The 18,343-nt window shown below is 45.1% G+C and overlaps 1 protein-coding gene across 1 annotated transcript in view; it reads left to right on the forward strand.

The window, feature by feature from the left end:
• Positions 1–17,892, forward strand: part of LOC110522618 — a 159,450-nt gene extending 141,558 nt beyond the window's left edge. The window contains exon 3 of the mRNA XM_021601084.2: positions 4,147–17,892. Coding sequence (XP_021456759.2) covers positions 4,346–16,735 — 12,390 coding nt within the window. The 5' untranslated portion in view covers positions 4,147–4,345 and the 3' untranslated portion in view covers positions 16,736–17,892. The remainder of the gene's footprint in view (positions 1–4,146) is intronic.
• The last annotated feature ends 451 nt before the right edge of the window (positions 17,893–18,343 follow it).

Here is an 18,343-nt window from a genome sequence, read left to right on the forward strand (position 1 = left end):
TCTTTTGAATGGAAATGCAACGCTGGAGCACACCTCTGGTCCTGGTTGTGGGTCTGTACCCTCCAGATTCACATCTCTCTCACCTAGTGTCTTTCCTCCTCTCTGTAGCAGAGACAGGGCCATGACCCCAGGCTGAATAACAGTCACCTATGGGACGTACAGTCCTGCTCCCACTGTAAAGCTGTCAACACACCACACAGTTTTCCCTTAGTGATGCCACCATGCAACTAGACGTAATGCAACTAGACATAATCCCTTATGCTTTTCAAAAGTACTGAGACATAACTGCATTTCATCACAACTATATTTCAACATGATCTTATTTGGTTTTCTTATCGATGTGCCCTTGTGCAAGGCACTTGAACCCTAATTTGCTTCAGGGGGTGACCCTGTAAAAAAAACACATTTCATTGCACCTAACCAGTGTGAAAATAAAACATTTTTGGTGCCTGCAGAGCTCATGGAGGCATCACTGTCAGGCATATCAGCACTAATGGTATGAGAGATGGCCTTTTTGAGATGATCTGATAGGATCTGAAGGGAAGGAATGTTGGTCTCCTGGCAGAAGTAAAGACTCATTTGTACACGTTACATACATATAGGCTTTAGGCTGTTCCCAATTCACACGCAAGCCAATTGTGTCACTCTATTTTTCTATATTCCCATACTGAACATATTTGAGTCTATTTGTAACTGCTGCATACTGTATGTATTGGCACAGGGAAAGGGATATGCATTACCCAACAAATTCAGTGGAATTGCACAGAAGAATTCAGAAGACTTTTCGTGGCACTTTGGAGCAATATTGTATAATCGGGCATCAGGTTAGTCTCCTCATGCCCTGTTGTCCGTTTCAGCTTAGCACATTTCTGTGGGATCCATTTACATTTAGATTGTCATAATTTAGCAGACACGCTTATCCAGAGTGCATTCATCTTAAGATAGCTAGCTCAGACAATCACATATCAAAGTTGTAGCAAGTACATTTTTCTCAAATAAATGATCAGCAAAGCCAGTGCTAGTAGGAAAAGACAAGTGCAAGGTAGTTTTTTGGGGGGGAGGGATAAGACTGAGACGACTTAATTAAAAAAAGATTTGAAGAGGTAGGTGGCAGGTTGTGTTGGGCAAGTAACCTAAACATTGCTGGTTCGAAACCCCAAGCTGGCACGGTGGAGAAAACTTGCAATCTTCCCTTGAGCGAGGCAGACATCGATTAAGGCGGCCCCCAGCACCTCTCTGATTCAGAGGGGTTGGGTTAAATGCGGAAGACACATTTCAGTTGAATGCATTCAGTTGTGCAACTGACTACAGTAGGTGTCTCATTCTCAGATGTTTTTGGAAGATGGACAGAGACTCTGCTGTCCTAGCATCATTGGAAGCTGGTTCCACCATTGGGGTGCCAGGACAGAGAAGAGCACTCTGGGAGGGGGACGCCGTGGAGTAGTCGACCGTGATGGAGAGTTCTAGGAGCGGGCAGGCCTTCCCCGGGAGGAAGAGCAGCTCCGTCTTGTCGAGGTTGAGCTTGAGGTGGTGGGCCGACATCAGAAGCTTTTGTATTTGTGCATTAAACAAAAGGAGAGGAGATATATTCTGACTGTTTAAAGTCTGTCCTGTCCCATGCGAACAGGCTATCTAAACAAGACCTTTTGTTTTCATCTTTGGATTTGGATAGCAGATTATTTATATGCTATATACAGGCGTCAAATAGACCAAACACAAACAAAATTGTGAAACCACTCAAAAGTGCATTAAATGAATAAAAAGGAAAGTTGGAAAGAACTTAGGTGCTGTTGTAATGAGATAAAACATAGGCATTTCGCTCACTAGAGGTACAGCCTTCACTGGAGGAGCCATACTGCTAGTGAAAGTGGTCTTTCCCTGTCCCTGCTCCTACTCTCTCCTTCTGTGTACGGCCACCACGCCCATCCCCAGCCATTGTCAGAGCTTTGTAATTACAGGGCAGGGCTGTGCAGTTAAAAATACAGGGACAGAGCCATCCGTGTCACAGGTCCATGTAGGTCAATAGGCTGGCTGGTTAGAGGGCAGGGAAAGCCAGGCATCCCTAATTATGGTTTGCACTGTACTGTGTGTGCGTGTGTTTGTTTTTGTGACTGTGCGTATGTGTATGCGAGACAGAGAGATAGGGTAATTAAATCAAGTCCTATATCAATTCAGTGAAATTACTGAATTGTCTTGCGCGCACACACACACACACACACACACACACACACACACACACACACACACACACACACACACACACACACACACACACACACACACACACACACCCTCAAGCACATGCACACATGTACACACACGTGTAGACACACACACACAGAGGAGAGGAAAAGAACTAAAGCAGGTGTAGGTGTTAATGTGACCCCGGGCAGCTCCATAACAACATTATGTCTGAAGGCGAGGTCAAGCTTTTGCAAAATGCATCATATGATGATGTGGTTGGTGACACTTTGCTTCTTAACAGTCCAATGTCTTGAAAACTTGACTGCTAACATGCCCGAAAAATTGGGACTGTATCAACAGTGGAATAATACAGTTTACATGATCTTATTAAACTTTCTTTAGCCTCCCTTTAACCAATCATGTGCAACTAGTAATGTTACCTACTGGCTGTTACAGCTGCTCTTACTTACTTATTTAGTGAAAGAAAGAATCTGTTAATGGCCCAAAATGTTTTATTGCCAGGCAAAATAACAGCTGGAATGTTCATCAAGAAGACCAGTGAACTACAGTATTTGAATGGGTAAATACCCACATTCATTGCCTTTTTCGTTGGTGTGTGATTATTTTCTCTCCCTGTCCCCAAATGATCCCTAAGTACAGAAAGTGCACGCGGTCAGTCACCATGGGTAGGTGTGTGACTTTTGCCAGCTGTCTATGGTACTCCGCTGGGGAGCAGGAGAGTCACAGACTTCCCCTAGGACCGGGTGGGGCACCCCTTCACAGTACACAAACGCAGCATTTTACTTACTCTCTCATTGAAATGTTGGTTTAGGTAGGGGGGAAGATGAGGGGGAGGATGAGGAGATGTGGGGGGCTTCTTGGCTAACAGGCCCAGAAATGACATTCTGCCGCTAACTTTGAGCTGCTTCTGGTCTAACCTCAAACGAAGGAGTGGAGGGCCAAAGTAAACCAGGATATAAGCAGTGTCTGGGATGCCTGAGGGAAAGGAAACAAACGTCCCCTGCCCTCCTCACTGTCTAAAGGCCTACTGACTAATCGCCTGATATTGCTCCATGAGCTAAACCTGCGTCCCTCCTAAACCGGCCAAACAGTCTAGCATTGTGTCGCTGTTCTTTTGGGCTTTTACATGATTCACTCATTGGCAATGTGTGTCCAGCATTGAATCCTCTCCTTCCTCAGAACCCACAGTGTTCCTCAGAACAAGAGTACAATGTTTCATTAACATGGCCAGATGCATTTCGGCTCTTGCAATATGTTTTGTGTGTGACATACCTTTTGTGATAGTATTCCAGTCAGATCCACTCAGTAGACACTATCTTACGGTATGCACAGAGGCAAGCCTTGTCGATAAAAGTATATTGATCTATTTCATAGCTATATGAGTTGTATATCTATTGACCATGACAGTGCAACTAGTGATTAGTTGAATTGCTGTTGTGGTTTTCAGATGTATCTGGACAACTTGAAAAGGGTTTATAATGTGCCTGTATACTGTACAATGTGTCTTTGTGCCTTGTGTGGCAGTACTGAGGCAAAACTGTGGCAATACTGCTCTCTCCTGGCAACAGCTGGAAAATAGATTTTTACTGAATCACTCACCTCTCATCCTGCTCTGTAGGTTTAGTAAAGCTAATAGCCCTGCTGACTTATGTACCTGTACTGTTCTTTGTTCTACAAATAGTTATGCAACTGTTCACATGAATGAATGATTGAATGAATGAATGAATTAATTAATTAATGAATGCTGGTCAATGATTGATTATTATAATTTTATTTATTCTGGAGGTAGCATTTTATTATCCAACAACCTACATTTATAGAAATGCATTTAGAAGGGCAATTCTCATGCTTTTTTAATGGAATGCAACTTGAACAAAAGCAAAATGATGTGAAATATGTTTCAGAAATCTGACCCCCTCTTTCTCCTCTCTGTCTCTGCAGGACTCCCAGACGGTAAATTGACAGATTGGTGGTCCACGATGAGAGCGGAGAGATAATCGCGCAGAGAGCCGCCCTCCCATCCCTGCCGTTTGTACCAATGGAAGCAGTGTATTGATCCATACTCCCAGACTCATCATGCCTCTGCCTCACAGATAGCATCTCTGAGGACCAGGCCTGCCCAGCAAGCCTCGCCTGCACCATGGCAGGAGAGACTCAGCACACGTACCCTGTCAAAAAGCTGGATGCTGAGTTCAAACTGCAGGATGAGGGTACTGCACTGGAGCAGTACAGTAGCAGTGAGAAAGCCACAAAAGAGTCTTCAGAGCACTTCTCAAGTTCAGACGTGGAGGAGAGGACAATCAGCAGAGGGGCCAAGTTTGTAGACAAAGACAGAGACTATACTCAGCAGCGCGAGGCTGTGATCCGACCTCAGCAGGCGGGGAAAATAGACTTCAAGTCACTGCAGAACAAGCCTAAGTTCGCCAGCAACAGGACGTGGCCCAGTGGCAAAGGCAGCCCCCAATCCCCCAGCGGAAAGAACCGGAGCCGAGACAAGGGTAAGAGGTCAGGGAAGTCGGAGCGCGGTAACCCACAGCAGCTATACAGACTCAGCATCACCAACCCACGCTCTAACCCTACAATCGGCATCGCCTACCCACAGCAGAAGGTCTCGCCACCCAAGAAGCTGGAGGCCAGTCGAGGCCCTGTGTCGGGCAGCTACAGGTTCCACGTGCCCAGTATACCAGAGCGAGAGGCCGAGCTGCAGCAGGAGGAGCTCAACTACAGCCGGTGCTTTCAGGACACCTCCTCCAATCTCACCTCCCCAAGCTACACCTCACAGGCACTGGGAACCACAGGTGGGACATCCACCCACCAGCAGACACCCCAGCAGCAGCAGCAACCAGGCCCAATGGAGAACAATAATAACTCACAGCCAAGCGGCCAGCTGCTCTTCCCAGACTTTCAGTTGAGTGGCTCCAATGACTGGCAGTCTCCAGAGAGGACTTTTAATGGTTCTAACTATGGGATTTCCTCACAAAAATCCACAGTTCTCTCGGAGGTGAACAAGGCAAATGGCAGCTTTTTGCCATTTCAGTACGGATACCTCTTATTGGAAGACTCAAACCCAGACCCTTTTCCCTGTGATCAGAACCCCCAATCCCAGGACTATATAGACTCCTCTTTGACTCCTGCCCAGGTGACTCTTAACTCTTTTACCTTTCAGACATCTGTGGAGGGTCAGGAGGGGGTTCAGAATAACACTCAATTCAACAGTGACCAGCGACAGGACAGGTCTTCCTACCCCCATCCTCCACAGCCACCACAGTACCTGCAAGCACCACAAGGGGCCGCGTCCTCTATGCACTGCACCAGGGGCCTGAGTGAGGACTCAGCTAGTAGTGAGAGCTCTGGCTCTATCTCCCAGCAGTCAGATCAGGGTAAGAGTTCCCTGCCAGATAGCACGGACACTTTCGTCCAGGCAGACAATCGGGATGTACCCCTCACTTCAGGGAGCAAGAGGAGTTGCCACCCCAAAGACAGTGCTGCCAGCCAGAGAACACACATTCAAGCCAGTGTACACCATGCCAGAAATATTGCACAAGGTCCAAACTCCCAAATGCACTTTTCAAACAAAGCCTACAACAGCAGCCCTCCACTCAATAGCATCCACATGAGCTCTGTGCCTTTTGACAAAAGCGTCAACACCAAGCCCCATAGTAGGTTACCACACTCATGGGAGGGACCGAATAAGACCTTTTCACCAGCAGACCAAAACACTATGACTTATCCTAATATGAATGACAAGTTTCAGAACCAGCCAGCCGTCGATCAAAGGCCAAACACATCCAAAAGCAGTAGGATGCCATGGCAGCAGATACGCCTAACTTCTGTCATGCCAAACCAAAACAGGATAGAGTTGTCTAGGCAACAAAGCAACCAAAAGCTCACTTTTATGGTAGCACCCTCTGACTGGCAGGATGACACTAAATCACATAAGAATGGCTCACTGAAAAGCCCCAGCTCCTTCCAAAACAATAGACCTAGTGAAGGTCTATCAAACCCAAGGCAAGAGAGTGTCAAACAGGGCTGCAGTACAATACCACATTTTAAAGTTGAGACAAGTCACGCAAAGGTCTGTGAGTCCAAGAATAAGCCCATATATTTTGGAATGAACCAATCAGTACCTGGGGCATCATCAAGTACATATGGATATCCACCATTGCAGGTCCCACCAATGGGACTTATGATGGTGTCACCATATGACTCTCCCTCGCCCTCCCCAATCCATAACCCAGCCTCTAGCAGCACATGTTCCTCACTCTCCCCAGCCTCAACAAGCCCTGTCAACCTCTCTGAGGACAGTCAGATATCAAAGACTGGGCATCCCCCTCCATTTTATCACCAGCACCAACTGAAGGCACAAGGACCCACAGATCACCTCAGCACTAACTCTCACCATTTCCACTCAGACGCCTCCCGTAATCTGCCTTTCGCCCCAGAGAGGGAAAAAGATGACATGATGAACTACCTGCAGAATAACGAACATCAAAAGCCTAGTATGGAAGGCAACAAGGGCTATATGGAGGGCTTTGGGGTGGAGCACCACCCACCTCCACCACCATACTCTGCACATCAACTGTTAGCCACGTCATTAGCCACGGCAAACCTTGACCAACTGGATGTGCTTCTCACGTGCAAGCAGTGTGATCAGAACTTCACTAACCTGGCCTCATTCCTTGGCCATAAGCAATACTGTGGACAGCATGCGTTTTCACAGAAAGTGGATGACACCAGAACAACTCCAGGAAGTTCAACACAGTTTCACAATGACATGACAAAAGATCCATCCTCTGGGACCAGTTTATGTCAACGTGTCTCCATGCCAAGGTGTCCAACTGACCTTCACCTGTCTCTGCTGGGGCTCAATAAGAATGGAGAGCTGATGTCTGACAGCGAAACAAAAGGAGATTCTAAGGATGACCCCATGAAACTTAACCTGTTCACTGGGGCAGGTAACCTTCCTGTCGCTCTTCCTGACTTGGAGATGGAGGATGCAAAATTAGATAGCCTAATCACTGAGGCTCTAAATGGACTGGGCTATCAGTCAGACAATGCAGAGATTGACAGCAGCTTCATTGATGCATTCACAGATGATGATCCCGCCACTGTCAAAGTATCGTCAAACAGGCAGACTCTGAAAACCAAAGACTCAATGGTCTTTGAGGGCAAAATCAAACAATCTACTGAAAATGATAGGTCTCTGACACAAGGAAAATATCTTTATGACTCAGACAAAGCGAGCCTTCAGACAGAAAACAACCACACAGTAAGCAAACTTGAGAAGACCACTCTGAATTTTGAGCAGGATGAGAAAATCAACATCAAAAAAGAACTCTCTCATATAAATTCAAGGATCGCCTCAGGAGAGAAACCGAGGGAGCAAGAAAATAAAGTGAAAGATATAAGAAAGCTGTGCAAGAGTGAAAAGGAAAACACTAACACTCCAAGGTTCCTCTTATCCAGCACATTTTCAGAACGTTGTGGAGTTCGAAGCCTCCGGGATAGCTCTTTGTTGAGTGGCTCAACCTCTTCCCAAGTCTCCTCGGCAAACAGGAGTTCCCCAACCCCAAAGATTACAGCAAGGGAGAATAAAAGGAAAAGGACCGGTGCCGGTACCTGGAGCAAAGAACTCATCCACAAAATAGTTCAACAGAAAAACAAGTTACACAAGCTCCATGTAAAAGGCACCAAAAACCTCCAATTCTCACTGGTGATGGAGAGATTGACGCCCACAGTGCCAAACCCTACATTTGGGGAGTACGACTATGTCTCAGACTCAGATGACGAGTCTGAGCCTGTGAAGATAGCAAGCCAAGGTCGCCTGAGGCAAAGCAGCCGCTGCAAGTACACCTACACAAAGGAGTGCAAATGGAGGGCTAGGAGTGACAGGGACAGTGCAGCATGGAGGCACGAGTCAAAAGAGTGCTTTGAGGTGAAGAAAGCTGAAGATGTCTCCTTGTCTCTAGAGAAACCTGGCTCTCACCAGAGACTTCGGAGGAGAGGCAGCAGGTCATCCACTAGCAGTGAAGTCAGCACGTCTGTGAGTATCTCCAGCGATGGCATCAACAGCCCCAAAAGCACTGACCGCACAGACTCAGACTGTGAGAAAAGGGTGGAGATCAGGAGGAAAGACTCTTCCGAGCAGAGAACCTACGAGCGATCTCCACAGAAGTTATCCAAAGAGTCTAGCACACAACTAGCACTGACATTCACCAAATCTACTCAGAGGTATAGCGCTGATAAGACTTTCGTCTCTACTAATAAAGACACGTCAATGGCCTTAAGTATCACTAACTCGAACATTGAAGATGTTGATCCAGTATCAGGGCTACTAAAGGTGGGGAGTGCAGTGAAAACCCTTGAGAAATGCAGAAGCACAGACGTGTCCTCAAGGGAGAAGGACGACTCATTTAGCAGAGAAACTGAAACGAAAGCAAGTTCAGACAAAAACACACCACTGAGGACAGCCGTCAAGATCTCCAAAGGGGAATCAATACATTTTCAGTCTATTAGTTCTGATCTCAAATCACATCAGCTTCAATCAGCACATCCTGCCACAAACAACATGGAAGCACATTCGTATAATAAATTCAAAAAAGATGAAACCATCTCAAAGGAAAAATCTGTACACAAAAGGCGGGATAGCGTGGGATGTCAATCTATACAGCCGCATTCAAAGCTATCAGACATTTCTATGTTTGACAAACACAATGAGAGTGTCTATCCAATGAAAGATCCAATGACTTTCACTAATGACTTAGTCCCCAAGTCCACAACTCTTTGCAGTGCACTCATGGATGAAGTGTGCCTGTCTCCAATTGAACTTCAGGAGCCTCTGACACAGAAAGATACATCAGATCTGATCCCATACCCCCTAGAGCAGGACCAGAGTCTTATGAAGTCTCCTCTCTCATTTGACACATCGTCAATGTTCGGGGACCTCTCAGTGGCAGGATTTGAAAATGGCCTCTACACTGACATTCCATTGCACAAAGAAGGTTTCAACTCCTTAAATACCACCAATGACAAAAAGGAGGTGTTTAGCGCATCATCCTTTCTTTCTCCTTTCCTTTCAGATTACAATCATGTTCCTTTGTCTCTGCCAGACAAAATAATAGACTACAGTACAAATCTCAACAGCTGTGCGTCAGAAGATGAGCTAGAGATAAAGAGGATTGTGACCGAGTTGGAAAATCAGCTCCAGACAGCCAAGCTGAGTCCACCACTGCTTACTGAGGAGTCCCCAAAGCAGCTGAAGATGAGCAAATTCTCCCCTCTGCGTCTGGACGACGAATCTGAGAATGAAGACACTGGTCTAGATATGGGCTGCCCTGTGCAAAGCATGGCGCTGGCAGTGTCAATTATGCCATCTGACCCACATTCAGAGTCCTTTGCTGAGCATAGTCTACCATGGTCCAGTCCATTTGAGTTTGAGTTGATGGAGGGACAGCATACTCCAACACATGACGAACCCATTGTCCTTGAACAATTTAGCAAGAAGGATGATCGTGAACACAGTATGACAACTACAACCTCAAATACAGAGAAAGTGAAAGAGCAACTGAAACAGGAGGACCACAGAGATGAAGACATGGATGTTGACAAGAGAACTGACATAGAGAAATCTGAGGAGATTCTAGAGAGTAAGACCTATGCAGAAAACCTGATGAAAAGCCTGGAAGTGATATCAGATTCCATTTTCAAAAATGATCCCATAACACCTGAAGAGGAGGAGCCAAACCTCACCTCATGTAAGAGCCCAGCACACTTACACAGTGAAAGCCAAACTCCATCTGCTAATGCAGCTGAAAGCAGAGATCATAATGAAATGGTGATTCTTGATGACGCGAATATTAAATCCACACACTTCAGGTCACAGCCTCCTCTCTCTAAAAAAACAGAGCTCCCATCTGATGTAATAAAAGAGATTGTTTCACTCCAGCCAACTGAGTCTCTACCTAACAACGACAGTGGGTCAGAATTCAAAGACATCCCAATCATGAGCAATGTCACTGAAGACAATAGTGTTATAGAAACTGATTATTGCTCAAACACTGAAATGGATAATCAACCAATGGCTGAGGAGACCTGTGAGAACCAGAAGCTAGAGGACTATGGGGATGAAATCCTTGAAGCCAAAAGTGCCCTCCCTGATCATACAGAGCATCTAGATACTACCATTGATGAGCATACAGAGCTTCTAAGGACTTCCATTGATGAGCATACAGAGCTTCTAGATACTACCGTTGATGAGCATACAGAGCTTCTAAAGACTTCCATTGATGAGCATACAGAGCTTCTAGATACTACCGTTGATGAGCATACAAAGCTTTTAGATACTTCCATTGATGAGCATACAGAGCTTCTAGATACTACCGTTGATGAGCATTCAGAGCTTCTAGATACTACCATTGACAAGCATCCAGGGCTTCTAAATACTTCCATTGACGAGCACACAGAGCTTCTAGATACTTCCATTGATGAACATACAGAGCTTCTAGATACTACCATTGATGTGCACACAGAGCTTCTAGATAGCACCATTGTTGAGCATACAGAACTTCTAGATACTTCCATTGATGAGCATCAGGAGCCAGTGGAGGACATCAGTCTCAATGCTACGTCTGTGAGCCAGCCCTCGAATGGGTCCAACCTAGCAGACCAGGAAATGGATGTCAACTTGGATAATAAGCCTGAAGAGGTAGAAAATGCATCTGAGGAACAATCCATATACGTCCAAAGTAACTGTAAGAGTGTATGTCCCTCACCATCTGCAAATGAACAGACGGAGGACAGTTCAACATGTGTAATGAAGGAAGACAACATTGAATCCAAAAGTACAATACAGAACAAAGTGATAAGTCATACAGTTTCTCTGAGGTGTAGCCCCCCCGTGAATGATATTACCAATCAATCAACCCATGTCTTCATGGAGACTGTCGCAGTTAAGCCTTGCAGTCCACTGTTGATGGAAACCAATACAGAACATGCTAACCACACATCACCCTTTTCCAACATTGACTCAGATGATGAAAGCACCATGTTGGTCATTGCTGAGTGTGACAGTGACCTTGACAGTGATGCACACATGGAACATACACCTGAGGACAAAGAAACAGAAATGGAACCTGAATGTGAGGCCAACCATAGACAAAGAGAAACGATTCCAGAAGTTGAAAACATCCAGGAACAAGTTCCCTTACATCTCATGGCATCTCCCCAGCACTCACCATGCAAAGAGGATTTGCAGATGGACGAAAGGCTGGATATTATTCCAGAGGATGCTCCTCCATCCAGTCCTGTTCTACCAGCTTCTCCACACACACCTGTGGACAACTCTAACACACAAGAACAAGAACATCCACAGCCAATCACATGCAATAATATAGATACTATGCCAGCCTCAATCCAATCTCCCAAGGAGGAAAAGTGTGACGACATAAATGCCAAAGAAGCACTGCATATTGATGACTCATTGACCAGAAGAGCTGAGATGGAGTACTCTTTAGTAAGTCCTCCTCAACTGGACTTGGGAATCACAGATAGTAAAATATGTAGCACTGACGCTTGCATTCCTTCCCCTCTACCCTTGACCATTGCAACAGAGGAATCTGAGGCAATGGAGGCCCTTACGAAGAGAGTCTCTGTATCACTGTATGATTTCAAATTAAGCCCACTAAACTACAATTACATTCCAGATGAGCCTCCACAACTGAGTCAGTTCGATTACACTCCTATCTCCCCAGCCAATGTGGATGAGGAGGAACCAGCCATCAAGCAGAGCACCAAGGACGACTGTGAACCTTGTGATCGCAGTGATGACACGACATTAACATCAGACAAAAGACTGTGTGACATAGAGACAGAGGTACCTATGAGTCCAGACCATACAGCCAAGCTAAGTCCACCAGATGAATCTTTGAACAAGAGCAACATCCAAAATGACATAAAATGTCCATCCATTTTACTGGGTCTTCCTTCTCAGAACACTGCTCCGTCCACTGGCGATTTGGACATTTGCCCGGCTCCCCTTCAAACGATTGATTATATGGACTTACATGTTGACTTGCTGAAGAGAGTGGATCCAGAGGCCCTGGATATGTATAAGGTCCCTAGTGAGCTGAACACCCTTGCTTTTATAAAGGACATCTCAGATAATCAGCACACGCCCAAACCACTGATCATCTGTGAGAATGAGCCAACCCCATTACCATCAGACCAAACAGAATCACTAACAGTTGAGGAAGGTCAGTGCTCAGTAACCCACCAGCAAGAGGAAGAAACCACCCAGAAAAAGATACATCTGTGTGAGATATGCTCAATGTGTTTCCGGACAGTGCCAGGATTGAAGAGACACAAGGCCATGAAACATTTGATCAGGACTGAAAGAAGCCCAATTTTGGAAAATGCAAATCATCAAGGGAGTCTACACAGTTACCAAACATCCCAGTCTATAGAAACAGGAAATAAAGAGGATCTAGAGCTCCTGGTTCCACACACCTGTTTGCAAACAGAAAGGAATGAGGTTTCTGAGAATCACTGTCCTGTGACAAGTAATAGCTCCTTCGTAACCAAACAAGGAGAAACAAATGTTATCCTGGAGAACATTGCAAGTGAAACAAATATGGCAGTGCCAGCTGATGACATAGTCCAGCAAATGCCTCCTCAGTTTACAAAAGCGAAGAAAATCTACAAAACACGGAAGAACAGAAACAAGGAAGTGAATGTGAAGCCTGACCCATTCTCTGACGAGCTTCTCAATATATTGAAAACAGACATATTACAGGCTATTACTCCTGAATTTCAAACCCAGGCAAAGCAAGGATGCTGCAAGTCACCAGAGAAACAAGACATAATCAATTATCTTGTTAACCACAAAGTTACAGAGCAGGAGGAAGTCCCGTTTACTGTAACAAGTAACAATGACATTGAACAGATGCCAATGTCTCCAATGGAGCTTACAAATCTGGCTATGGTCTTGACTCAAAGCAACAATGATACAGAAGAGGTGAAAAGCACAAATCTGCCAGAGATCATCAATGGAGTAGCGGAAGTTAGTATGGGAGTATCTGTAAGTAAGGACATTAGTAGAGAGTATGATATGTCTAGAGAGAATTTGCAAGACACAAAAGAGGCATGTGAGCAACAAACTAAAGATGAGAGTAATGCCAAAGAGATACTGGGAGAGGTTGCAGTAAAGATTGAATGTGAGAAAAACAGTGGCCCGACAGATGAGGTGGATAATCTCTCCTGTTTTAAATCTTCTCTTGCAAGCCCTCCTAGACTAAGTGCTGATTTGAATGGTTTTCTTGATGATGAAAGCACATTCTCCCAGTTATTCCCCACTAGAAATGAGGAACTGAAAAGGAAAAAATTTGCAAAGGTTTATGGTAAGAAGAACAAGAAGCAGAAACTATCAACCGATTCACCGTTAGTTCAAGAACATCCTCCTCCTGACCTATATCTCGAAAAGAAAGATGACTATACAGAAAATCAGATAGACCAAACATTTGTCAACAATCAAAATGACCCTTGTGAATATGAAACAATATCCATTGACGATGCTATCATGTTGAACATGTGTCATAATAGCACATTAAAGAGTGATTCCAAAAAAGTATGTAGCATGAAAGGAGACACAACAGACCACAAAGACAATCATGAGAATGGTGTGGACTATGGCAGTGACTTCCTATGCCAACCTGAGAGCACTATCGACAAAGCATCATTGGCATGGAGTGCCTCCAACGACTCTGTTACAGATACTGTGATCTCCTCTGACCAAACTTCCTTTAAAGCAGAAGCCCCAACCCCACCATGTCCACTTCCTATTATAGCCTCTTCTGCACCTTATCCTAGAGAGCCATGTGCTACAGACAACGTGTCTCCTTTCCACAGCATTGACATCCCAAACCTCAATACCACATTCCAGCTACCAGAAATTCAATTATTTGACTCCAACAAGGACATCCCATTAGAAAGACCCGTTGCCACTGATTATGCGGAGACCAGAGACACTGCAAAGGCCAAGAAGCTCACAGAACACAGGGGAAGGAAACGACAAGAGGGCAGCGTGAAGATCAAGGACAAACAGTACAAGTGCAAGGTGTGCTTCACCTGGTTCCTTACCCTGGGGGAGCTCAACTTCCACAAGTTATCCCACAACCCCTCTCCACCTCCCACCTGCTACATGTGCGTCCAGCGCAAGTTCAGCTCCCGGGAGCAGCTGAGGGACCACCTGAGGGAGAAACACGCCAAGAACAAGGCCGGCATCTGGACCTGTGGCATGTGCCTGAAGGAGATATCAGACGTGTGGATGTACAATGAGCACTTACGGGAACATGCCACGCAGTTTGCCCGCAAGGGCCAGTCACACAGCGCTATCCTGGGGAGTCTGCCGGGCTCTGGCATGCAGGAGTCAGCCGTGAAGAACTTCATCACCTCCATCATGCAGCGCCGCCCCAGCAAGGCCAGCAGAGAGACCAGTAAGGTCTCCAACAAGGAGAAACTAGCCATAGTAGAAAACACAGAGCAGGTGAAAACTACAGAGGTAGCTCAGCCCAAAGTTGTCAAGCCTAAAGGGAACAGTGAAAAAGTGGGGAAACCGAGCACGCTGACACCAGTTGAGGTTCTGCACAATACAGAGCCAGTGCCAAAGAATGTGGAGATGCACCCCAACTGTAAAGACCCCTCGAGAGACTGCCACCACTGTGGCAAGCAGTTCCCCAAACCCTTCAAGCTTCAGAGGCATCTGGTTGTGCACAACTTAAATAAGATTTTTCTGTGCCACAAATGCCCAGTAACCTACCAGGAGCCACAGGAACTAAAATATCATCTGAAGAATGAGCATGAGGAGGTGGATGAGCTTGACTCAAAGCATACCACCCTCTACACCTGTGAGCTGTGTGCAGATGTCATGCATGTGATCAAGAAATCTTTCATCTGCAGCACCTGTAACTACACCTTCTCTAAGAAAGAGCAGTTTGACCGACACATGGAAAAGCACTTGTCAGGAGGGAATAAGATCTTCAAGTTTAGAGGCGTTCTCAGGCCTATCAAGACATCTCCCTCCAAAGAGAACGATGAGTGTGAATTGCCAGCGAACAAAAAGAGAAAAATCCTTACTGACATTCTACAAGAGAACAGCTCTGACAGTGGCATCGCCAGCATAGCCTCACTGCACTTACATAAGAGTGCTGAGATGCCAGTTCTGAAACTCTCTGTACACACAACAGAGGACTCTACACAGACCAGTGCAGGTGAATATCATACTGACAATTATGCCAGTGTGAAGACGGAGGACATGGCTGAGGAATACTCTGACATGCTGGTAGAGCTGGAGCATTGTACGTTTCACCTGGGCTCGGAAGGTCTCTCAACTGCTACACCCAAAACAGAGGACATTGATCCCAGTCCTTCACCTAAGCTGCCTGTTAGAGACATTGGTGAGGCCGATGGCAAATCATTCACAGAGCCATGTGATGTGAAAGAAGAGCATGATCCACTTGAGAGCAGTATAGCTGAAAAGGAAAAGGAGTGCTTTGCCAATGCTAAGCAGAGCACTCCTGAGAGCAGCATACAGACTACCACAGCAGAAGTTGAAAAGAAGACACAGAGGACAGATTCCACGGCATCGGATGAGGAGTTGTATGTTAGTTTCCGCGAAAACCTGATCAACAGCTCAATGACACCCGATACACATGATATCCACCATCCTCCTACAAAGCATAAATCATCTACCGTTGTGATGGACCAAATGAGGGAGGGTGAGCTGGGGCAACAGACAACCAGCCGTCACAGCCATGACAACAAGCAGAATGACAAAACCTCCACACCCAAGCCCAGTGAAAACACTAAACACAGCTCCAACAATAGCCCCAGGGCCATGGAGTCAACACCAGTCCACCACACTAAGATCACTTCCCAGGGCCCGGCATCCAATGAGGACAAAGACTCTGTGAGAAGAGAACAGAAGAAGAGGAAAGAGATGAGGACACCTCACAGTTTACAGAGGGTCTCCTCGTCTGCCACACGGGAGAACCTTGCTGCCGACGTCAAGACCAAAAATAAGTTCCGTCCCAGCAAGTGCGAGAGTCCGGCAGTTCACAGGAAATCAGACGGCTCCAGTGAATACCCGGTGCTCTCTTCAGTGAAAGAAGATGTGGTCAGCAACAAAATAGTCTCCAAGCACAAAACATCAGGGAGTCTAGGCCTTCAAGCAAAGAGAAGCTCCCTCGATAACTGCACGCCAAGGAAAGCAGAGATGGTGCATCATATTAATGGGGATTACAAAGCCAAAAAAGGGCCTCTTGGACGGCCTCTTCATTACCCAGTTTCTAAAGTGTCAGCGCTTCCTATGAACAATTCCTTGAATAAGTCTAGGCCAAAGACAGGGGTGAGGTCCATGGAGAGCCACTCCTATAGGACAGCAGAGTCACAGAACAACCTCCTGAGCCAGCTGTTTGGCCAAAAGCTCACCAGTTTTAAGATTCCTTTGAGGAAGGACACTTCAGAACCAATAAACTGATTGTGGGAAGGATCTGTGGGATAGAAAACAAAGAGACTGAATAGTTGTTCACGTTATTGATGATCAAGACAATTCATGACCATGAATGAGATTGCATGGCTCTCTGTGAAATGTTTGTCTAAATAATTATGTTGTCACTTTATGTCTTCTTCTCTTGTGAGGAATAATGGCAGAGATAATTTTATTAATCTAGAATGAAAATGCTAGTAGGGCAAATCATTGACTAATTCCTGCTATTCTTAGGTTGAACATTATCTTTTTCAGAGACTATATTTCATTAAAAAAATACAAAAAGAATACTTGAAAATAAAACAGATTTTTCTTCTCTTTTTTTTTACAGCTAATGCATGTCAGTTTCACAATCAAAAAGTGTTCATAGAGAATATTGCTTTTTTTAATGCAACAGGACCAAATGTCATCCCAACGGACTTGGACTATGTCAGTGCACCTTTTGTAAATGCTTCTCCAAAAATTACTCTTTTTGTATTTTTACCTTACTGTACTTCATTGACATTCATTATATTAGCTTTTGTATAAACATGAATTGGTGCTATGTTATTCTTTATTGTAATGTGAACGCCAATGTCCTCTAACTGAAGGGAACATGAGATCTGTAGCAGTTGCATTCATCCAACCGTTTGTGCTGGTTCTCTGTAGTTTCTTTAAAAAAATGTAAAAAAAAAAAAAAGACTGTGTAAAACCTCCTCCAACAAAGTATTCATCTGTACATCCTTAGGAAAGAAAATTAGGAAAGCTTGCATCTGTACAAACTCAGGTGCATCCAAGGACTATTCACAGTCCTGAGACCTGTTTTAGGAGCTCCTCCCATGCACTGATATTACCACACAAAACACACACTCAGTCCTCCGTGTCTGTCCTCCAACTGTTTAATTATGAATATTATTTACTAAGACAAAAAAGGTGCTTTATCTTGTTTATATGTATCTTATATTGTATTATATTGTAGGTAGAAGATTTCCTGGTGCAATGCTCAATGTCAAAGTTTTATTTTAATAATGTGCAACAGAATCAGAGAGAGAGAGAGAGAGAGAGAGAGAGAGAGAGAGAAAATACATGGAAATGCAATGCCTCTTGTATTGTAAAGTGGTTCACTTAGTGCCTCTTTTAAAGTTGGTTATTAAAAATATGCATTGGTTTCTCTGTGCTTGTTTCTTCCTTTTGTTTATGGCATATTCTGCAAATGTTCCAACATCCATCCCTGCAGACCCCCGCTGTCACCACAGCATCATAAATTGAAAAACGGTGAAGGCCGTTTGTGCCTGGAAGCAAAAAGAGGTGCACCGACAACCATAACAGCCTCTGACTCACTCTTCCCTGAACACTTCAATGAGCTGCTAACTCATTATCTGAAGGAAGAGCACAAATGTAGCCTTACTACAGGGAACATGAAACCAGAAGCAGGAAACATTCATCAAACCATATGTACCAGGCATATGGGACATTGTAAAGCAGGCCAACTAGGACTGGAACACTTCCATTTTTTCTTTCTCCTCGTGCTGCCTTCATGAAGCTCTTTCACCGTGTGTTAAGTGGCTTCTATCCCTACATAAGCCCAATCTGACATCATATAGGAATAAAAAGCCATAG

This window comes from Oncorhynchus mykiss, chromosome 1 (genome assembly GCF_013265735.2).
Source record: "Oncorhynchus mykiss isolate Arlee chromosome 1, USDA_OmykA_1.1, whole genome shotgun sequence".
Taxonomy (NCBI): Eukaryota; Metazoa; Chordata; class Actinopteri; order Salmoniformes; family Salmonidae; genus Oncorhynchus; species Oncorhynchus mykiss.